This window comes from Festucalex cinctus, chromosome 16, assembly GCF_051991245.1.
Source record: "Festucalex cinctus isolate MCC-2025b chromosome 16, RoL_Fcin_1.0, whole genome shotgun sequence".
Lineage (NCBI taxonomy): Eukaryota > Metazoa > Chordata > Actinopteri > Syngnathiformes > Syngnathidae > Festucalex > Festucalex cinctus.
The window spans coordinates 10732155-10756275 of record NC_135426.1 but is presented as its reverse complement, the minus strand read 5'-3'; the positions used below and the strand labels follow the sequence as shown (position 1 = coordinate 10756275).

Genomic DNA, 24121 nt, shown 5'->3' with positions numbered 1-24121 from the left:
CTTTCAGTTATAAACGCCTTCTACTGCGCTGGAACCCGGAAAATAGGCAGGTCGACCTTAACCCCCATTCCGCATCAGTACCTTTACTCATACACAAAGCCGAGCAGTTTGAAAAGGGTCCAACGTGTGATGGGCCTGTCTGGGTTTCTTGTGTGTGCGCACTTTAGGAATAAGTAAGCGTTGAAAAAGCTTTCATGACTCCTGTGGCATTCTTGTAAAGAAAAGAACTCCGGAACGGAAAAAGCACCCACCTTCTCCTTCCTCTGCCGGCACGCCTCCTCGGCCGACACCAGCGTTTTGTAGTAGTTGCTTCGCTCAGCTGTGAAGTGGACCTTGGACAGTGCGTTCTCCACCAGCGCCACCGACAGGTTGACGCCTTCGATGTGCAGCCAGCCGATGAAGTTGCCCGCCTTGTCCATGCTCTCCACTTCCACCTCCACCTGAAACCCGACAGGGCGAAAGTTTTGTGGTGTCATTACAACAACTGATGTGCAGATGCTATCTCGGAGAAGTTGGCAGTGTTCTTCACTGCAGCTTTCCATTGATTCCCTAACATGGATTTTCCCACTGTGCTTTGTCATCACCAAAATGAACCTTTTGTCTGGAACATCTGCTTCCATTTGTGGGTCAACACACAGCCAATGAGCAGCATTGAATTATTGTGGCATATGCGTTTTTTGCGCAACACAACTCCTCCACAATTAGCCACTTGCAACTCATAAGAAAATTTGTGCCTATTCAGACTAATTATCTATTCATTTGCTTTCGACCACTCAAGGGAGAATGGGTGGAAACAGCACAAAAAAAAAGAAAAAAAAAACAAAAAAAGAAGAAAAAAGAAAAAGAAAAAGACTCTTATTCCCCCCCACCCCCCCTCCCCGTCAGCAAGAAAGCGAGAGGGCAGGTGCACCGGAAAGATAGGAGGCCGAGTCTAGCGATTAGGAGCACTGCCGGTTAATGCCTCGGCCACGGGGGAAATCTGCAGAGAATTAAGTTTGTAAACTGCTCGGGTTCGTCCGCCGCTCAAGTGTTTAAAAGAAGAAGAAAAAAAAAAGAAGCTTTTATTTAACGCAGTCATAATCTGAGGCATCAAACTAGACAGCGAAGCCATTTCATCCAGGAATCGTCACCTTTTCTGATCAACTCAATACATCAAGGAATTTAAAGGCGTATTCAAACCTTATCTACTTATAAATATTTCTGAATTCTCCCTTCACCATGGAGACTCTTGCGCACTGGGCGCACTCCGCAGTGGCAGTTACATAACTAGGCCATTAGGACGGAACTCGTCCACAGAGCACTGTTGAATGTCAAACGGGAGAAGCGGTCGAAGTCAGGAAAAGGTTACCGACAAACGGCAAAAGGATGCAGAGGGGAATACGGAAAGAAAATGACTGGTATACTTATTTTTATTACTCTCTGCCATGTAGCCAAGCATAAGCACCGACATCAATCAGACAGTTTACAAAAAATAGGTTTCTTTTTAATTCATCTTGTGTTTTAATAGCTTTTGAAATATAATGGCAAGGAAGGCGCAGGGCGGCCTAGAAACTGCTTTGACTGGAGCCCAGATGGCTCCCAGTAGAGGCCCTCCATCGAGCCAAGATGGCTCCCGTCGGAACGTAAATGGGCTTCGGTAATCTCATAAATGCCGGGATTGTGTCGACACGGCGGATGGAAATGAGGCGACCGGGGCGGGGAGAGAAAACACACAAAGTTATAAGTGTGTATTTGTGTGTGTGCACAAAATCCTTCCTAGTCATTCTTGAGCGCAACTGGGGCCCCAAGGTTATTGTTGTAAACGGTGGCTGCTTTAATTCACTTAACTCTTTGGAAGTGAATGAAAAAACAAGTGAATGAATAAATACATTTTTTAAAAACGACAGTGGGTGACACCTTGTCAGAGCCAAAAGTTGCACTAAAACAAATTGAAAGCATGCAACGGGTTTGCACAAATTAGTACAGCTGTGACTAGAGATACGAGTCACCTATATTACAAATTGTTCGAGATACAACCCATCCTTCAACTGATTTTTTTTTCTTTTTTCTTTTACTACCCCGAGTGGTCAAACCATGCTTACCAGGAGGAGCAGAACAATGAATTGAATTAAAGCATTAAATCATAATGCCTAAACTGAACATTTCTTGACATTCCACTAATAATAATAATAATAATAATAATAATAAATTTGTGTGTTTACAGTTAGTACAATATAGTACTAATTCCTTTAAAAAAAAAAACAATACAAAAATGTCATTTTTTTGGGAGGGTGGGGGGCCATGCGGAAAGTTGTTTTGAGATACGTGTTGTGAGTGCACAGTTACTGCACAAATTAAACTTGAATCTACTTAGGACACCTGTCATCAGCCTGCAAAACGTATCCACAAGTGTGTGTAAAATTATTTTTCCTCTATGCAGACCGACACCGCAGGAACTGCTAAATAAGACATTTTTACCCCTGCAGCAACACGCACCATCGCAGCCTTTATCAGATTTCAACCAAAATCAATATCTTGTAAAGGTGTCGCTTGCTGGGAGGAGATAATTAATCAAAGCTCAACTGCAACAAAATCAAACTGTCCGAGACAACGGATGAGCGTGTGGAGTGAAATCAATTAATGGCTGACTATGACTGTGAAGTAAAACATGAAATGTGTGTATTCCTTAAGAGAAATTACTTCTTTTGGCTCCAAAGTTTTGAGACAGTTGGTAGGAGAATGCAATTCATGATAAACCACATGTTGCGTCGTCAATCAGTGAAACTGACTGTGGGGCTGGTGAATGTTTTTATTTATTTATTTTTATTTTTTATTTTTTTTAAATAAATAAAGTTGAGTGGCACTTGTTTCATAACTATGCCTCAAACTCAGGCCTGAAAAGGTTAGCCGGTACAACACAAGGTGTACAAATACAAATCACCTCACCGGTGAGCTACACATGAATGAATCAAACAAACCGGCATTGATCGCTTAATGGCATTGACCGGGAATGGATGTCAAGTTCATGTTAATGGAGCTTGTAATTAAAGAAAAAAAAAAACCCACTGATGGTAAAAAAAAAAAAAAAAAAGAGGTCTATTCAGAGTTTGCGTCTTATTGTTAGTGCCGAAGACATGTTGAGCAAAGTTAGCTCCAGAGACAAGTGTGTTGTAAGTCGAGAAGGGATAGTATGGATAAATGGACATACAGTATGAGGGAAACAAAAGGGAAGAACTCAAGCTTATGTTAAACATCTCCAGTTACAGCCAAGTGTAAGGTGTCTAAAGTCTGTAAAATGGGCTTCACTGCAGAGGGCAGAAGTCTATCCAGACTTTTATGCAGTCTTTCCTCCTGGCTCATGTTTATTGCTACCTGAGTGAAAAATCAGTTATATAGAATCAGATATGTACAATTTAAAATTTCCCAATGCAGTGATAGAGTGAAAAGTGAACTGTGATATGTCAACTTATGATACTGTGAGACGGCCAAGATGCCGGTTTCTTAGCGGAGACCGCGGACCCTTAACAGTCAGGCAAACAAGCGCAATGTCTGCCATTAAACCTGTCTGATGCCCATTAATGAGTTTTTCCCTTTCGTCAATGTGTAACGGATGAGTTGCACTCTGATGAATCAGGTGATTGAGGCAACGTTGCAGAGGGTGGACAGGATACGTCTGGTGGATTTCCAAGGATACAAACGGATTTGGTGTTCTTACCCGTTCAAAAATCTGAGCGATCAATCAGTGCTTTATGCCTCACTACGTGGAGAAAGTATGTTACCCACCTTGTACATCAGCCAAAAAAAGGAAAAGCACCTACCTACTACCATGAATCTGCCTTCCAAATCAAAGAACAAACATCAAAGGAAGCCTAAGCAAGACACATCAATGGAAGCAGTGAGAAGTCTTTGTGTTTCCAAATGACCTTCACCAAATCAAAATGACTCAGTCATCGGAAGTGGCCACTGAGATCAGTGACAAAGACTAATGGGAGATCTCTTGGCAATATAATAACCTACGAGATTCAGCATTAGTCAATTGATGACCTGTTGGATCAATACAGTTTATTTACTTATTTAGGGGCAGTTTCCTTACCTGAATACCCATTCGTGATGGCTTTAAAGGTCAAATTTCAAACTTTGGCATGTTAATCTTTAAAGCTTTCGAACACCTTTACAAAGCATAATTTTCATTACAAACCGCTCCTCCGTGACACTTTCCACATCTTCATTATCATCAATGAGAGACTCAAACGTCCTACTTGTCTCAAACAGATAGGCAAGGCAAGGCAAGGCAAGGCAAGTTTATTTGTATAGCACATTTCATACACAAGGCAACTCAATGTGCTTTACATGAGGAAAGACAACACATAAGCATCAAGAAACAGTAGTTAACATTCAGAGGAGAAAAATAAATAAATAAAAATAGGTTACAAAATTTACTAAAAAAAAAAAAAAAAAAAAAATTAATTAAAGCTGTTTTAGGGTTGGACATCGCTGTATTCTGTCATCTCGTGTCTCGAAATCATCTTCCTCCTCAGAATTCCAAAAGTATTGTCGCCATTGATTGAACGTGTACCATCCAAGAAAGAGTGGACTGTGCACTTTGTACAGTATGTGTTTGATGGCGCCTGTCTACTAAAACATCATTTCCGGTAGTCCTATCGGTAAGTAAAGCAACTACACCCACGAAGCCGCAAACTTCGGTAAGCTCGGAAACACTTGTAATTTGCCATTAAAACATGATTTTTAGTCAAACTACGGTTCACAACTTGCTGGAAATGACGTATATGTATTAGAAAACAAATTAACTATGGGAATGTGAATTGGATTAAATCTTTGCACTCTGACCTTTAACCCTTCTCCACTGCCACAGTCATTAACGCAACACTGTTTAAGCAGCAACAAAAAGTACAATGGATACATTAAAAAATACAAACACTACTCCAGGAGGGATTAAAATGGGGAAAGTATTTGTCAGCAAACTAAATCATGCTAAATCATTTTGAAAATTACTTTATGGATCCTCCGCTGGATGAAATGAAATAAACGAACTGAAGCAACTGCTCAGGGCCTGAACAGGCTGGTTATTAAAATCAATATCAGCAATAAGTACAATTTCACTCAGTTTTTTTTTTTTCCCCAGAAGGGTGGCAACATAGCATGCCAGTCGATGAATATTGAGCTACATTTGTAATAATACGAATATCAAATAATTCCCCCTAACTGGTTGGGTTCAGGTTGAGAGAACAAATGAGAACTGGGCTGTGGGTGATTTAAGACTATAGTACTCAACTGAGATTGAAGCCATCAAATGAACAACATTTAGGACCTTTTCAGACATTTGCCATGTACTTTCCCGAAGATTCATCAGGAGTTGAGACTTTTGGAAGTGCCTGTATTTTGCCTAGTCTTACCATTTTAAGTTTGAATTCTGGTCACTATCATAGTTTAAGTCGTTGAGTGTCGTAGATGTGTTTTGGCTTCACCATCACGTTCCCCGCTCTGTCAAATTTTCGGCGCAAGTATTCATATCAACTACAAGAGCTCCGGATTTCGCACTCACGCTCCACTTGCCGCCGCTCTACGAATCAAATTAAGATTTCATAATGGAATTTTAAATATTCATGCCTCGGTTGCCACTGTGACAAAAGCGTGCCCGAGATAGCCTGATCCTACGTAGCTCAATGGGATTACAAGCACACAGTCTGGAAAAATGTCCATGCATCTGTTGGTTATTCAGTCTTCAATGACCACAAATGGGAGAAGAAGAAAAAAAAAAAAAAAAAAGGAGGTGGTGGTGGTGGTGCGGGGTTCAGTACAGTCATAGCAAGGCTGCAATCATTCGTCTCCGCCTCTTTTCTTTATCCCCTTTCACCAGTTGACGCGGCAAATGGCATCGCCAGCCCGTGTCACTCAAAGAGCCATTTCTGTCCTCCCGGACTGTCTGCGCTGACAGATTGAGAGAATGAGGCAGACGGTCGTGCAAGAGAACAGAGACAGAGGCATTTTTCAACGCGCCTTTTTGTCAATTTATGTGCGCTTGTCAAAAGCGGAGAGAGATTCGCACGCGCTGCACAGTTGAAGTTTTACAAGAGGGGGAAAGTGTCAGAGGCGAGCTAGTGAAGAGGCACTACATGCAGCACAAATCTGAGTGCACTAGATCCGTAGTCGAAGTAGATGTGCGCTTATCTTGGGGTGGCAATCACGAAATAGTTTAGTCACACGAAACGATATTCTGCCCACAAAGATGATAAAATGTCTAAACATAGCGTAACGTAAAACATATCATGCCTGTTTATCTGGAGAGGAGGACTATCAAGCAACGCTTGCAAACTGTCAACAGTTTTTGATCGATTCCCTAGCGGTTGCATTAAACTGTGAAACTGAAAAGATCCCCGTTGGAGACTTTATTAAACTCGATGCTTCCTCAAATTTCTTCAACTACTCTGCACGCGCTAGTGTTTTTTTTTTACATTAAACCGCGTACATGAGTTGCACTTTGAAACCTGATACAGTTACAGAAGTGGGTGAATATGCAACATGAACCATGACGCCGTGAAACAAATGAACCTGCTTAAGCAACAACAGGTGGTCAGGCCAAGATGAAAATGATCCGATTGCAGTCGTGTGTGCGGGGGTAGATGTTATTGTGTCATTCCTACTTAGCAGCCACCGAGTAAATAGAGCTAGTCTGTTGCTAGACAACAAATTACAATTTGGGTGGCAAATATGATTTCACCTCCAGTTGCCTTTTTTCTCGAGCACGACCGGCCCTAAGACTTTATGAATCGGTATGGCATCAGATGTGAGAGTGCAAATTAAATTGGACACAGGCCTATAATGTGTGTGTGCGCGTTCTCGTCATTTCCAATGAATTTCACCCATCAAAACAGATCGCAGTAAAAAGTGGAGTGTCGGTGCGGTCAGAAAGGCTTCAACATCAGCACTTTATTAGCAGTATGTTACTGTGGGGTGGGGAGGCGGGTGGGCAGTCTGTGAACTTCAAACCATCGTAAAAAGATCAAGTGGGTTCACTTTTTTTTTTTTTTGGTAAGACCTTCTCGAAGGGGATTGTTTTTGTCCTCAGCTGCCCTCATCTTCACGCCCGGCATGCCCGCCATAATCCAGATGCCGCTAATCAGCGCTAACTTGGAGAGGACACGAAGGATTAATGCTGGCAAAGGACAAAAGACAAAGAAGGGCAACCCAAAGGCAGAAAATAGGGTGAACAATGTGCTTGCAATACACATGACATTGGATATTTGTTGTATTTACACACAGTGAATTAATTGAAATGAACACTATCACATTGTCTGGCATCAAGCTTCGCCAGGGGGTGTGCTGTGATTTTAACAAGCTTTTTTTTTCTTCTTTTTTTTTTTTTTGAATAGATCTTTCAATTTTGTCATTCTGGGCTCTGAATCAAGATAGAGGAAGATAATAGCGAGATAAACAAAGCATTGAAGATTGCAGAGCACCTGCACTCAAAAGGTAGATGTAATTAAATGATCTGTATCCGAGTGTATCACTGATTCATATGGCAGATGTGCTTCTAACACCATCCTCCAATAAGATATGACTATTGTGCGTTGCCACAGGAAGGATAGAACTCTTGAAAAAAGGCAGCGGATTCAATTAGCCCCAATGTAGCCACACGCAAACGCAGACACCCCAGTAGTGTGTTATATACAGTTACAAGCTTACAACAATTTTCTGTCCGTACTCCAATACACAACACGGAACCTATTTAGACGCCAATCCCTTCGCCCACGGCTGTTGTCTCGTGGCGTTTTCCGCTAGACATTCAACTGTTTCATTTGCTTCCTCCAAACAAAACTCAGGTGACTGAGCAGCCTCTATTGTTTGATTTTCAACAGGGCATAGAACAAATTGCTGTCTGCCAAGTCCTCCACAGACAAAACGACATTAAAATACACGTCTGCACAGTGTCACTCTTAGGACGGCTTTATTTCAGTCTGGAGGGGGAGATATTACTTTTACAATCACAACCCAAACAACTGTGGGGTCTGCACGACAGACAGCTCACCATCATTTACGGCTGTTTACCTTTTTGGATATTAAAACTTGCCGAAGAACAAGCCCAGTCGATGTGACAAGTGGATTCTTGGCCACCTCAAATAACTGCAATGTTCCTGCTAAACACTGCAGCTCTGAGCCTTGTGGCCAGAGTCCATTAACTTTGAGAAAAGTGTGTATCAGTGAAAAAGCTCGGTAAGGCGCTGGGCACTTTTACGCTCGATGGCTCCTTTTAATGTTTTATCCAATTTGAATAGATTTCAAACAGAGCAAATGCTGCCTTTTCCCTGCCATCAATTTAACAAAATGCTTTTGTCTCATTCACATGATTCCAAGTACATGGGCAGTCATTTTGACAGTAATCTAACCATAACAGTAACACCAAAATCGGGATGCATATTTTATATTATATTATAATATATTATATATATATATATATATATATATATATATATATATATATATATATATATATATATATATATATATATATATATATTAAACAATTCTGTCAACATTGACAACAATACATTTAAGATTTGAGTGCCTCGACTTGTTTTCAGACTGTGTCCAGAAGACAAAATGGCTTAAAGTTGCTTGCAGAAAGAATCAATACAATGCAACATTTCAGCCAATAAATCTTAAGTGGAAGACATTTGGTCAAGATCTGACCTTGTGGAGATGAGTTAAGTTTTCTATTTTATAGGTTTGCAATGTAGTTTAAGCAATAAGGCAAAATCTTTAAGACAAGTTTGTCGTTGATGGATTTCTCTTTTCAATAAGGGGAGTAAAAAGAAACAACTTAATAAGTGTGGTTGCACAACAGTGCACACCCTCATAACTGGGATGGGGCTATGCTCCATGGCATGAGCTTGAGACTCAATTCTTCAAGGCCACTACCAAATGTAATGTTGACCACAATTATAACACATTGGAAATTCGGCAAAGTATGCATCGTGGCGCAATCTTTGTCCTCTGATGTTGTGCCCTACCCCCCAAGATAAACCACAAACTGCCTGAACTGTAGCTTGATTATAGCTTTTGTCCAGTAATAACCAACAGCCCTTCACTGGATCCACGTGTATTCAGCCACACAAACATGTTGCCCGGCACACAGGTACTCGGGAGAAGTCAATCGACATTAGACCCCGCTGCTATCCTGAGCGACGGCGTGGGAGGGCCGCCTCTGATGGAACGCGCCGCTGTATTATTGACTTTAATTTAGAAAGTGCTGCCTGCTGCTTTTTTTCCTCGTTTCCTCTTCCCACCATAACCCAGACCGAGCGGGACCCCTGCCACAGGTTTACCTCCGGAGGGGATACACCTAGCCTGATTGCACTGCTACAGAAAACCCACTCAAGCACGGCGGCCTCTGAGGTTTGTGAAGGTTTTAAAGGTGTGTGGTGCATTCTCACTACTACATTTGTTTGTTGTTCAGCATCCATCCATAACATGGACTTTAATGAAAGCTTTTAAGAGTTCAGGCATATTCTGACCTTGTAGAAGCAGATGATTTAGGAGTTCTCTCCCCTTGAGTGAAAATGGACACATCCTTAACGGTCTACTCATGAGTTAAATTGAAAAAGAAAACATGTCACTTTCACAAGATCAGGAAAGGCAGACAGATACGCACACACACACACCCACACACACCCCCGCACACACAAAGGTTCGACCTCAGTTGTCCTCGGATGAGACATAAAAATGGCCGATGCATAGTTCGTTACTCAGCTGCGAGGAAATAAATACAACGTGTGCCTACTTTATGCACACATACAGTACATAGCTAGTAAATAGGAAATTCTTACCCCTGACAAAAAGTCATGAGCCACCTGTAAAGTGAAGGTGACCAGTGTGTACCTTACCTTTATTATACTTCTTTTGAGCGAGCACAATGTAAGAATACCAATCAGAATGGCGGAAACTGAATTCTTGCACGAGTGTCAGTGCAAAAGTTTTGAGACAAATCTCGAACCTCGGAACTGGTGTTTTTGGTGGAACTTAAGTCAGTTCAGGGGAAATGTACTGTATCGAGGTGCTAGGGGTTAGAATTGAGACTTTAGGTCAGGTCTGCAGCAACAGAAAAATAAAAATTCCTGGAACTTTAGCTGGAAATGCGCTATTTTTGATACCCTTATGCTTCTGATTTTGCCGGAATAGTATGAGGAAGGCCATCTCGTCAGTTTGTATTCAGCTGCCCTGACCTTAACCTCATCAATCTCACACCTTTGAGAAGGGAGCCTTAATTCTACCGTCGGGGTCATTGTACATACAGGCCTTGGTCAGGACTAATCCCACGCTACATGAAGTGCGACTGAGATTTCCGGATTAGTGGTTACAACACCGCAAATGTGGTGACTTTTGATAAGCTTTGAAAGGATGTTTGGAGGTCAGCAGGATAACGTTAAGGTTTGTATTTAAATGTATCACAATGGAGTTATTGGAGATATTTAATCGATTTATCTTGGCAATATCACATTTATCTTTTAAAGGAAAAGACTTATGAAAAACTAACCAGCTATTCTGTGAAATGGTTCATTTCAAAAATGTTAATTTATGTTGAGCGATTATGATTTTATATTAATTTTTATGAATATATTTTTATCCACCATTTTGGACAGTCATGTGATCATCGTGACGTATCGTGTTTAAAATACACATTGAATGACATGGCTGCCAGTGACAACAGAGACACTCGGGGAGTTATTGCGTCCAACGGTGGACATCAAAGGTGGAATTACGCGCTATAGCAAAGAAGCACTTCTTCAAAAGCAGTACAGCCACAGAGGACTCGCCAAAGATTTGTGTCCAGCCGAAAGCCGGGATGAAACTGGCCGATGAGGAGGACTCATTCAGCCAGCAGAGTCGAAGTTGGGGAGCGTCTACAAGTTGCGTGTTACGTAGGCTCAAATTACCAGTCAAGTCGCCATTAACGTTGTTCACGCTGGAAATGTAATTTGTGGACGGTCCCTAACCTGGACAGTAAACATCGGGGTGATTTTTACTCTGACAGGTCTTGCTACATGTGTGCTAAGCATACTTTAGCCCACATTAGGAGAGGCCACCCCCCACTGCTCCACCCCCACACGGAATGACATGAAACCTGACGTGGTAAGGATTTTACTCTGATCAGAATTGGCGCAGTATTTGGGAAAGAAGACTGTCTTTTTCTTGCCCATTACGTCAGCAAACTCCCAGTGAAATGAATGAAGGCAGCTGTCGTTTACGCATGGGATACGTCATCACGATCATGTGACCAGGACAATGGCGTTCACCACGGTATGTTCTTATTTTGATATTTAATCAGTTGAAAAGAAAATTCAGGGAATAAGATGTCAGAGATATTTGCACTTTTATTCTTTATACACAAAGCTTAATCCAATACTGGAAAATGAATTATAAGTCTTGTAAACAGCCCATCTGATTACTTGCAGAGACTACTTACAAATGCCGGAACTTATCTATCAAGGTTCTGCACTCTGAACCACTGTTTGTGCCATACACTAATTCATAAAACTGTTTAAGGCGGCCCAGATGACTATGTAAAGGCAAATAACTATTTTTGTGTCCTTTGTTGCCCGAAATTAAAAGTAGTAAGTCTGTCAGGACATCAAAGTAAGAAGAGAGGAAGGGGGAAGGCAGGGGGTGGATCTCTGCAAAGATGGCAGCTTATCTGGTAACTTCAAATGATTTAGAATCTCCCGCTGCCATGACTTACTGGGTTTTACCTGCATATTGCCTGGCAACAGAGACATCCATTTTCTGCGGCCTGTCAGCTGACAAAGCAACATCGTGATGAATGCACATACAAAGATTCACAATGAATTATAATGTGGCCACTACCAAAATAAAAAAAAAAAAAAAAAAACACATTTTGGGGAACACGGTCTAAAAATAGGGCACTCGTGTCGTTTTACCCATGCCGATTGAGTTAAGGACTGCTAACGAAGCAGCGCCTTTTCTTCTGCTTCCAGCTAACACAGCACTGCGGCTAATCCCAGCTCCGGCAGCCGCTAGGAACACAGCTCGACATAATGAAGCCCATTAGTCTGGAGACAATGGCAGCTCGCTAAAGCTCAAACATTGAATAACGTGGGATGAGAGGGAAAGGAAACACTCATCCTTCTGCCTTCAACTCTGTTGACCTGATAATGCCCTCATCAAACAAAGGACAAATATGCTGAATGTGTTAATTTAGGACTGAAAATAGATGACAAAAAGGGCATGATAGCAGAAAGTAAGATGGCAGAATTGAGTTCAAGGTTTGTCTCACATACAGAAGATCCAATCTGGCCAGATGCAGCTAATATGCACTTATTTCCAAATATTAATTTCTGGAAAAGCTGCTTCATGATTAAATTGTGTGGTGCTTATGAAATGATATCACAAACAGGGTAGCTGTTTAAGCCGTGACTGGTGTGTGCGCGCATCTGTAATCTCTCGCCGTATTAATTCCTAGAAATGAAGATGAAAACGGGGATGGACTGTACTCAGGTTTTTGTTTTTTTTTTGCCTGAAGGTCAGCATCACTGAATTGCATGTGTGTTTCAGTGCAGTGGCCTGGAAAAAGTGGCTTAAGATAATATTGCATCAGTGTGGGCAGCGCAATCAAGCACTGGGACATAACAGGCCACTTAAAAGGCCAGTCCACTTGATGCAAACATTTCATAATAGTCCTCAAGACGGAGCCAAAAATAGTGCACCTCGTTTCCCTGCTGAATAAAAATTCTTTCAGGCAGCAAGTTCGAGAGAGGATAATTACATTGACTTACTATGTTTACATGCAGTTGATAACCCTTTCAAAACCCGTTTATGAAAGGCTATGTAAACATGCACAAAAACCTTAAATATACTCTTATTTGAGTTATTAAAAAAATGATTAAGAACCCCTCTTATAACCCGAATAGTTGGTCATCAATGAGGTAATCTTGGTCTTTTGAGTATGCAAAGTACTGTATGCCCAACGTCTCACATGCTACCCATCGGAAATACACATTCAGAGATAAAAATCGCAAAACTTGGAGTGAGGAGGAAACAAATTACTTTATTTGTGTGGTGAGCGACATGAAAACTAAAATATTCTATTCTCGCCTATTTGCATCATGACATCTCTGCATTGCGGTTTAGATAACATTACCATTTATAGTCACTGCAAGAGTAAGCCTACTAGTCCACTCCTGCATGATTAAACGGATTATCCCGCATGTTTCAGAAACAGTCATTTTGACCTTAACCTGAAAATTGACGGCATGTCAAGGTACTGAAACCTCTTAAGTTGGTAAATTTGTTTTTGTTTTTTGTTTTTCAAAAATCTCAACTTTTGTGCAGTCCTCACGTTTTTGTTCTCCCCCCCCCCCTTTTTTTTTAAACAAATGCAATGTTAATGGTTGAACACACATACCGACGCCAGTGAAAGTCGCTGAAGCATGTGTCGTGTACAGCTTAAAAACTGGCTACTGCTTCTGAGGTTGCCTAAACCGTGGCTACCTTGGAGATACAAGGTTCGGCCCGATGCCAGAGAATATAAGAACTATGGTGGATATCACAATATTACTCTGATACCTATTATTATGATGTATACTGTATGCTTGAAGATAACCATGTAAGCTTGGTTGTGGTGGTCTACTGTCTAAAGCTGAGGAACTGATCAAGACTAAACTATTGAGCACATTTAAAAAAAAAAAGAAATGAAATAATCTCGAGTAAATAGAAGATGAAAGCTTATGTCTATTTAAATTCATGATTTAAAACACCAGAGACATGAAAGACCTTTTCAGTCATTACTGTAATTTATTAAGATGCATACGTAGTAGAGAAATGTTTGTAATTATCATGTTGCAACCATATTGATATCTGATCACATTCTAACAATATAGTACAGTAAGTGAACACAATGATAGTTTGCACCACCTTTATGACGAAACAGCATTTTTACAATTGGGGTCGTTCATATCTAATCATAAAGTGAATCATTGAAGCTGGTCTATGGACATGCACTGTGATTCCTTGATCCTGGCAATGACATTACTACTAATCCTAACATTCATATGTACATTGCACTAATCTGATTTTCATTGGTGCTATGGCGCACTGCGGGCCTTTCAATCCAAATGGAACTAGTGACACACACACATATGCAAACGGACACAGGCTGCTGACCTACATGTGACTGGCCAAAGCCCAGATTTGCCAGCACTCGCCCCAGGGGGTGTTGGGTGCAGTTTGTATACTCCCGTCAAAAGACTATAGCTGACAAAGCCACGCCAAAGTAGGTCGTGCGATACCCCCAAACCACATGCGGAACCCTCCAGTTCTCGGGAGGCTTCAGAGAGCCCTAGGGCAGGAAGAGGGCAACGAGGCTGGCATGATGGTGTGAAGGTCCCACATGTCTGACAGCTCATTGGGTCGTCACCAGTCGGTCGGTCCTGAAGGTACGGCCTGACAACACTCGTCTCGTCAACGCCAGTGTGTTTTACTGTGAACATATGGGGCCCCACTTTGTGACCTCGCATCCTGGCCGCTGTCCACCACGCGCACTGTACACTGGCACAAACTAAATCCCTGGAATGTTGCTCCAAATCTATTAGCAAATTTGCTCTGGATCACATTCTGTTTGTACTCCGGGTGAATGCTATTCACTTGTGAAAAGTGATTTTTCTTGGTTCGCCACGTTTTTCCCCACTCTGGGTTGGACACTCTCACCCCCAAAGGTTGACCACATTAAGGTTTGACAGGTCATAGGTAAAGCATGTTTCATTTAGAAGTATACCACAAAGCGAGGACAGAACAAAAGCCATTGTTTCGGGTTAGTGAACCTTTGGACTGGATGGACTAATTCCAGATCACCTGCTCAACAAAGGATGGCATATTACGCAGAGACTTGTTATCAACAACCACACTCATCTGCAACTTAATAGCTTAGCATGCCATTTTAGATCAGACAATCAATGAGGAAGGTGCAGTTACACAGGTTCACAATGGCTGTCCTGTGAGGGACTCCCTGTTGGTCGGAGAAGGGCTTTACCCTAACGCAGGAAAATCCCCTCTGTATACTCATGTGGTTGCCATGTGCTCCATTGAAGCCCATTGCTATTCAATTGTGGCGACGTAAAGGAAAGTCTGTGGGTGTATAATGCAGAAGCTTGGCTGTGTGCTCGTTTTGCCAGTGGGAATAGTGCACTGCGCTACAGGCGCTATGACCTTTTCTGCCTGCCGTGCCTGCTCTCTCTCTTTTCCTTCTCCTGCATTCACACGCTTCCCCGTGAGCTTGCGCACACGCACACATGCACACACACACCTAGCAGCCCTGTCACAGCGAACTTTAGCTAGCATCAATTACCAACGAAGCTTCCCAGTTTAATGGACATGGGGCTTGTACAAATTATTGGCGATAGAGGTGATGGGACAGTAGGGTGCATTTGTTTTAGGATCCACTGACGCAAAGACTCGAAGATAAAGCATGTCTCGTTTCCTGCCGAATGCCTTCTTGAGATTGACCTTTTACGGGGTACAAGGTTTTGCTCCCGTCGAGGGTTAACGCCTGATACGTTTAAGTGTACACAGACGTAAGATGACAGAAACATGACGTCAACAAGAAGTACGACAGAAACTGGCTGGAATCTTGGCAACTAGGTCTTTAATTGACCTGAAAGCTTCAACCCTGGGAGTCCAAACAGGCTCTCACTTTATCAGGAAAATTCATGGCCCACATTACGAGGTATAGGAAATTAAACTAGTATATAGAACATATCGCTGGCGTAGGGCTGAAACCTCCTGTCAAAATGTGGTCAATTTCACATTTTCTCACACATCAATACTACTGGTCAGTTCCCAATTAGGTTTGATATTTTTACAACTTGTTAAGAAAAAATCTTAAGCATTAAAACGGATTACTGTCTTTGGCTTTACAATGTTAATTGCTCAACAAACGTGCTGTTTTATTGTTTTTTCCTGAAACATAATAGTTTGAAATGCAAAGTTTCCACCGGAGGCCAGCAATGTGTAGAATCTGATGTGCAACTAACCCGAGGGATAAAGTCAGAGTCGTACCCAAAGCCAGTTTTAGGGTCCTCTGCCTTGCTCAAGGATAACAAACAACAAATTTCAAAGTTTTGGTCCATGGTGGGGCTGAAAACTGCAATGCTTCAAAATCCCAGATGAGCAGGCGGGTGCTTACATGTTTCCACCCTGCATTTTAAAGTAATTGTCAGATATGTACCTCAACTTCATGCAAACCAACCCAGCATACTTGAAAATGTCTTGCTACTAGAATCACGAGTGACACAGTGCTAGTTAAGTGTGAGTCTGACAGCGAAGTAAGGTGAGGGTGAAAGAAGGGTTGGGAATCATGGTTAACTGCAGCCACCGTAAGCTCCAAAAGCCGCGCTCCATTCATTCTCGACTGGCATGGTTGGCACACTGCTTTTTTTTTTATGCTTTCGTACATCCCCTTAGGCCAAGTGACAAGAGCAAATTTAAAATAAATAGGAGTGCAGCAGGACAACAGGAGAAAACTGGTTTTTCAAGAGGTGCATCTCTAAAAAAGGTCTGAGTGCTTTGAGCGCACCCAACTACCTCAGGACAATGCAGAGTGAGTGAGTGAGTGAGAGAGAGAGAGAGAGAGAGAGAGAGAGAGAGAGAGAGAGAGAGAGAGAGAGAGAGAGAGAGAGAGAGAGAGAGAGAGAGAGAGAGAGAGAGAGAGAGAGAGAGAGAGAGAGAGAGAGAGAGAGGAGAGAGAGAGAGACAGAGAGACAGAGACAGAGAGACAGAGAGAGAGAGCGAGAGAGCGAGAGAGAGAGAGAGAGAGAGAGAGAGACAGAGAGCAAGAGAGAGAGAGTGCGAGAGCGAGAGAGAGAGAGCGCGTGAGAGAGAGAGATTGCGAGAGAGAGAGAGAGAGAGAGAGAGAGTGCAAGATCCAAGCTCGCGCACTCTTTAGCTGCTACAACGGATCCTTTCCACATCGACGCTACTGTTAACGTCACGCCTTTAAGCCCTGCTCGCACCCTGTGCTCGCCTCGCCTGCCTTGCTGCTCTCTCCCCCTTGCTCGGACGCCGCGTCGGAGAGGAGGCGCTGATCGGCGCCACAAGAGGAAGGGGGGTTTCAGAAGAAAAAGAAAAAGAAAAAAAGGACTGGAAAGCAAGAAGATAAAAGAACAGAGAGAAAGGAGAAACTGCGCACCACCCCTCCTCTTCCAAACATCCCCCCCACCCCTCGATCAACACCACCATTCCTCTGGGCGCTCCCCACCCTCCCTCCTCTCCTACATCCATCCCCCATCCCGCTCCCCCCTACTCTGAAGAAATTGACGGATTATTGGGAAGTGCGCGGGAGGCAGGCTGCAGCTGCTGCTGTGTGCACTTGGCAAGGATGATGCGCGTGCGTCCACAATTTGCCGCACGACCGCAGTGTGCGGCAACTTGACGAGAGGGGACGCGGGGATAAGGACGGCGGGAAAAAGTCGTGAGCCACGCTGATCCTTTGCAACCCCTGCCGAGTGCGCAGGAAAAAAAGACAAGGGGGGAAAAAAATCAAGCGGACATGACACCACATTGAGGAGGGAAAGATAGAAGAGCTGACCAACAGACCTAATGATTGACCACTGAAAAGTGGGCACAGGAATACAAAGGAGGAGGAGGGGGTATTCTGTTTTTGTTTTTTCCCCTTAACCCTCTGGATTGTCAATCTCTCCTCCAGAGCACAGAAAAAAAATATATATATTTTTGTTTGGGAAAAAAAAAAAGGACTGAGGAGATCTCAACATTTTTATTTGATACCACCTGACTATTTTGGACAATTGTGTCACACAACCAGTACTATGGAAACCTGGATAAGGTGTCTATTGAGGGAATCAACTATCGGTTTCCAAGGACAAGCGAGGCAAGAGGAGCTGACTGCCAGAAGCCAGCAGTGGAGCACTGCTTCTTTGGGAGACTGAGTGGATTCCTATGTACAATCTTTTGTTGTTGTTGCTGTTGCTGTTTGTCAAGAGACACTCATCCTAAAGGGCCTTCGAATCTTTCGGATTGGATGTATGGATTTACAAAAGGGCTCATCCTGGTTTAAGAGGGCAGTTGTTAACAGGCTTTCATTGCTGATCGTGGAAATACATGCATCTCAAGTCAGTGCCACATCTCATTGTGAGGGAGGCTATACAGTATATCTCAGTTCAAGGACCTGTTATGTTAACTTGAGGTAGGTGCCTAGTGTTTCAACCCCTCTTTCTTTGCATCAGTTTGCAACACCCTACCTTCTCGACTTCTGTCTTTGTAATATGGCTTTTGGTTCCTTAATTTAGCATCATGTCCTTCTCATACATGTTGCAATTCAGCCAGCGTCCATTACCCACTCCTCTCATTCATGAGCAACGATTATGGGAGTACGTTGTTAACTAAAGATCGTCAAAAGTATCCTTCCCATATCAATATGTCCCCTTTCCATCTTCAGTTTCCTTAAACCTTTTGACTCTGGTCCCAAGTCAGCCAACTGTCTTATTTTCCTGTACCCAAAGCCCCCACACACACCACCACCACCACCACCAGCCCCCCAGAAGATGCTGAATTATGAATGTGCCACATCATGAGTCTCCTGGGGAGGGTAGCTGCGCATCGTGCCAGAAAAGCCGCCCTACTCTGTGTAGTGTTCCTGATGGCACGAGCATGGAGCAGCGCCTCCCTGGCCTTAGGGGCGGCGGCCTCTCAAGGACCCCAGGGCTGTCCCCCACAGTGCTCTTGCAGTAATCAGCAGGGGAAGGTTGTGTGCACCCGACGGGGCCTCACTCGCGTGCCCCCGGGCATACCGGCTAACACGCGACACCTCAATCTGATGGAAAACGCCATTGAGGCGGTGCAGGCGGACTCATTCCGCCACCTGCACCACCTTGAGGTGCTCCAGCTTGGGCGAAATGCCATTCGCCAGATTGAGGTGGGCGCGTTTAATGGACTTACCAGTCTCAACACTCTAGAGCTGTTTGACAACCGGCTGACGGTGGTACCCAGTGGGGCCTTTGAGTACCTGTCCAAACTAAGAGAACTGTGGCTGAGGAACAACCCCATTGAAAGCATTCCTTCCTACGCCTTTAACCGGGTGCCCTCCCTGATGCGACTGGACCTTGGCGAGTTGCGGAAACTGGAGTACATCTCAGAAGGAGCTTTTGAAGGCCTACAAAATCTCAAGTACCTCAACTTGGGCATGTGCAACATCAGAGGGGATATGCCAAACATGAGTCCCCTTAAAGGCCTGGAGGAGCTGGAGATTTCTGAAAATCACTTCCCCGTGATAAAGCCAAGCTCCTTTAAAGGCCTGAACTCGCTGAAAAAGCTATGGGTCATGAACTCACAGATAACCGTGATAGAACGCAATGCCTTTGATGACTTACAGTCACTGGTGGAGCTTAATCTTGCCCATAATAACCTGAGTGCTGTGCCCCACGATCTGTTTTCCCCGCTCAGGTACCTGGTGGAGCTCCATCTCCACCATAATCCTTGGAACTGTGGCTGCGATGCTGTATGGTTAGCACGCTGGCTGAGGGAATACATCCCCACAAACTCAACTTGCTGTGGACGCTGCCACTCACCTGCCACCATGAGAGGTCGACAGCTTGTGGATGTGGAGCGTGGCGAGGGTGCTGCAACCCAGTGTTCCGCCCCGTTCATTGCAGACGCACCAAGGGATTTTAATATCTCAGCTGGGAGAGTCGCTGAGCTTCGCTGTCGCACAGCCGAGATGTCTTCAGTACGCTGGCTCCTACCTAATGGGACTATCCTGACTCACGCCTCAAGTCATCTGAGGATATCGGTACTTAACGATGGCAGCTTAAATTTCTCAAATGTCCTCGCTGTTGACACTGGCACATACACCTGCATGGTATCTAATGCGGCTGGCAAGTCCAATGCTTCGGCTTACCTCAACGTGAGTGCGGCCGAGCTCAACACATCCAACTTGAGCTATTTCACAACTGTGACAGTGGAGGTCTTGGGCCCAACCACAGAAATGCCCAAACCCAAGAAGGCCACGACAACATCTGCTGCGACAACGGTGGGTGTCATAGCAGGAGGAGGACTAGGACTTGGTACAACCACCACAACTGCATCGCCCTCAGTCTTTCAGCCAGTATTCATCTCCACACCGACTGTGTTGTTGCAAAGCACCGACAGCCCACCAGGTGCAGCCAAGCCATCCGCAGTGCCTGGACTCAAAGGGGCCACCGGCAAGCCTGGCAAGTCTGGCCCAAGTCTGGATGAGGTCATGAAAACAACCAAGATCATAATCGGCTGCTTTGTGGCAGTAACGCTGATGGCTGCTGTGATGCTCATTGCCTTCTACAAACTGAGAAAGCGCCACCAGCAGAGGAGTACCGTGGCGGCTGCTCGCACCGTGGAGATCATCCAGGTTGACGAAGAAGACCTTCCGCCACCGGCTTCTGCAGCTCAAGAGACAGCTCTGACGCTACCCGAAATTAGGAACCATAATAGCATACACAAACTGGACTATCTCAGTCACAAGACAGATTACAGCTATCACAAACCCAAGGCCGAATACATACCTCAGCCTGATTTCACCCTTCACAAGCCGAAAGCAGAGTATACGGCGTACAAGCCCAACATGGACTTCCATGGGCACAAATTAGTCCAAGACTACAGCACTCGCAAATCTACGCCAGATTTTAGCCTTCATAGACCAAAGGTTGACTACAGCCCCTTCAGACAGGACTACAACACTCACAAATCCAAAGCAGAAAACAGCCCATTCAAACCAGACTTTGGTACTCATCCAAAACCAAGGACAGAGTACAGCCCTTTCAAGTCAGACTACAGCACTCATCCAAGGCAAAAGACTGACTTCAGCCCCTTTAAAAGAGATTACAGTACCCAACCAAAATCTAAACATGATTACAGCCCATTAAGGTCGGACTACAATTCTCAGCATAAACACAGGGTTGAATATAGCCCGTTGAAGCACGACTTTGGGACTCATCCGAGACCTAAACCGGATTACAGTCCATTCAAGCCTGGTTACAGCACACAACCGAAACCCACAACAGACTACGGTGCCCAGAAATGTAAACCTGACAGCAACTACAAACCCAAGGATCCTTATAACACTTTCAAGACAGACTACAGCCCGAACAAAGCGGACTTCAGCGCCTTTAAATCACAATTCAGTCCTCACGCTGAGAGACCCACAATGGATTACAGTCCACACAAGGTAGATTACAGCCCTCATAAAATGGACTTCAGCAGCATGAAGCCAAAATACAACACCTACAAACCCAGTGGTCACGGGGCCAAATGGACAGAGAACAATGTAGGGAATTCTTTGCCTCGAACCTTGCCCAGCACCATCTCAGCAATGACCGAGCCCTTTGTCATTAAAACTCACACCAAGGAGAAAGTACAGGAGACTCAGATTTAAAAAGGTTTAGATAGGGTACCCTTAGGCCCCAGCTATTGCTCCTCATACCACACCCCTTATCCTTTTCCCACTTAAATCATGCAATAGAATGCACAATGAAAAACAGGACAAACAAATGTTTTGTACAGAGCAGAGGCAAAGACAAGTTTGTGTTGTACATGCTTATAAATAAATAAATACATACATACATACATACATATATATATATATATATATATATATATATATATATATATAGATATATGGACATGTTGAGACTACCATGGGCTGGTGACAGAGAAACGTATATTAAAAAGAAAATAAAACTATTTTCTAACTTGTAACTTCTCTTTAAAATAATACCTTGTTTAAGAAGCTGTCTTAACTTTGACAAATGAGGTAGTGTTGTTTAAAAAAAAAAACAAGGGGTTTGGCATTCTGTGTGATTTTTACATCGTGCTACAGTGAATGCACTCATAAGAGGAGATATTTATACAGAAAAAGTCCTTTCTTTAACAAAAAATGAAACAAAAAATAAAGATCAGCGTTGATTGATCTTTACAGGTTTATCTTGTAAAAGCACCAAGAATTTGTACCGTGCCAAATGTTATAAATGCAATAAAAAGAATTTTTGTAAGAAACACACAATGTAATATCCTGTAGTTTCCTGTGCTGGTGTATTACTGTAAAGATGAGTCAAGTGTTGTAGATGCTGCAGCAAGATACAGCGGAATTTCTTTTAACTCCCTGCATGCTGAATGACTCAGATGATATGAATCGCATTACTATACTGCTCTTCCCTCTCTAATTACTATGTACTTGACATTACAGATTGAAGCCACGCTGGTCAACAGATTAACACAATCTTACATTGATATAGTTAAAGGTGAATGAATGGCAATTATAGCAACAATAACTGAATTGTTCAGCCGTCACTGGTGATGAAGCAAACCGCTTACGGGGTTGAAGGATTTAAGAGATGATGTAATCGCACGTCCAAGAGTAAAAAGGTGATAAATTTGGGTGAAATAGCAACTGAAATATAGATCCTCATTTCACTTTTCATTGCACTGCCAGCTGTTGTGCCTTCATCAATCAGCGTGGTGGGTGTGGGCTGTGTGTGTGTGTGTGTGTGTGTGTGTGTGTGTGTGTGTGGCGGGGGGGGGAGGGGCGGGGGGGGGGGGTGACAAATGCGTTCAGGTCTCACCGTTAACTGGGCATTCATCATTTCTGACACAATCACCCCTCTTTATCATAATGTGGCTACGCAGATTAGCGCCTGACAAAGAGCAATAACATGCAACATACGTGGCAGCCTGCAGTTTGTCTTACTCGTTCATAAAACCGAAGGAAATGTATGCTAAAGAGCCACTTCAAAAACAAAACAAACAAAAGGAAAATACAGATACAAAACACACAAGTGACAACTTGTGATTGTTTTGGATCTGCTATGTGAAGACCAGTTTTCAGTTTTCCATGGTGACCAGCCACCCAAAAATCCGGAATGATTTACTTGTATCAATAGGCCGATTTTTTCATTCCATATCTAATATCTGAGCATATCCATATTAAGTCTAGCGTGTTTAATGAACAAAAAGCGAAAGAACATCAAACGTCACAATAGCTTTCTTGGATGTTTCTACATGGTGGTAAAAGTTTGGCCACTCCTGCTCTACATGTGCATGAAAGAAGACAGAATACTACGAAACTGTGTGCCATCTGAGGCCTTAATTGTCAACAAATGTTGAATATCAAGGTACATTGAAACAAAAGAATGCATCAAACAGGGTGAGGGGCTCCGCGCCAGAGTGGTGGCACTAGTAGTGTATGAAGATGACAAGATTACATAACCAGACTGACAAGGAATGGAGTGTTTGGAGATTGGGGGGGGGCTACCTGCAGTCTCTCGCCTGTCGCATTATAATGTGAACGACAGGGCCGTGGTGGTTAGCTTTGGGCATTTAGTGATGTCCCGAGAGAAGGGGAGATTGGTGTGTTTGTGTGGCAATGCACTTGAACTCTGGAGTTTGTGTTCTCATCTTGTGTCAGAATGGGGAAAACAGGAAGGACCTGCATGTTCCGGCACAGGAAGGCGGGTGGCGTCAGTGAAGGGCCGCGGGATAATAACACAGAGGGGGTCTACTTTAATTCCAAAGGGCTGCGGCTTAATTAGTACCTTGTCAGATGTGAGCTCAACTTCCCACTAATAATTGTCATTGGACTGTGGGGAGAGAGGGATGGAGGGTGGCGAGTGTAAGCCCACCGCAGTGCAGCATCCGCTGACTCGCTCGCTCGGCCCGACAAAAATCACTGACAGTGACATTGACGAAGGCTTTGCTCGCCGTTATTGGCTTTGTGTTGATGAGTCAGCCTAGTTTTAAATATCCACAAGATTAAAAAAAAAAAAAAAAAAAGAAAGAAAGAAAGAAATAGCCTGTCGAGCATTTCACTGTGGAGGGATTTTAAGAACACAAAAAATATTTTCAAATCTGTCATAAGACTGACACATGCCTAGTACATAAATTATTTAGAAATGTACATACATTGGCCTCAAATTGGTAATGTTCCCATATATGACAATCAATGTATAAATTGTGCCAGCACATTGCGGCTCAAGATAGCGTGATATTCTTTCATGTGTGTGCTATAAAAGGCCTCTTGTCATACTCATCAGTCAACGCGGCCGTGGGGTCATCCGTCAGCCAATGGGCTTGG

The 24121-nt window shown here is 43.5% G+C and overlaps 2 protein-coding genes across 2 annotated transcripts in view; one reads left to right on the top strand and one right to left on the bottom strand.

The window, feature by feature from the left end:
• Window positions 1-24121, bottom strand: part of snd1 (staphylococcal nuclease and tudor domain containing 1) — a 132756-nt gene that overhangs the window by 46896 nt on the left and 61739 nt on the right. The window contains exon 17 of the mRNA XM_077500097.1: window positions 252-440. Coding sequence (XP_077356223.1) covers window positions 252-440 — 189 coding nt within the window. The remainder of the gene's footprint in view (window positions 1-251; window positions 441-24121) is intronic.
• lrrc4.1 (leucine rich repeat containing 4.1) lies at window positions 16910-22068 on the top strand. Its single transcript, XM_077500463.1, has one exon. It carries the CDS (start codon window positions 18581-18583, stop codon window positions 21425-21427), a length of 2847 nt encoding a protein of 948 aa, XP_077356589.1. The 5' UTR covers window positions 16910-18580; the 3' UTR covers window positions 21428-22068.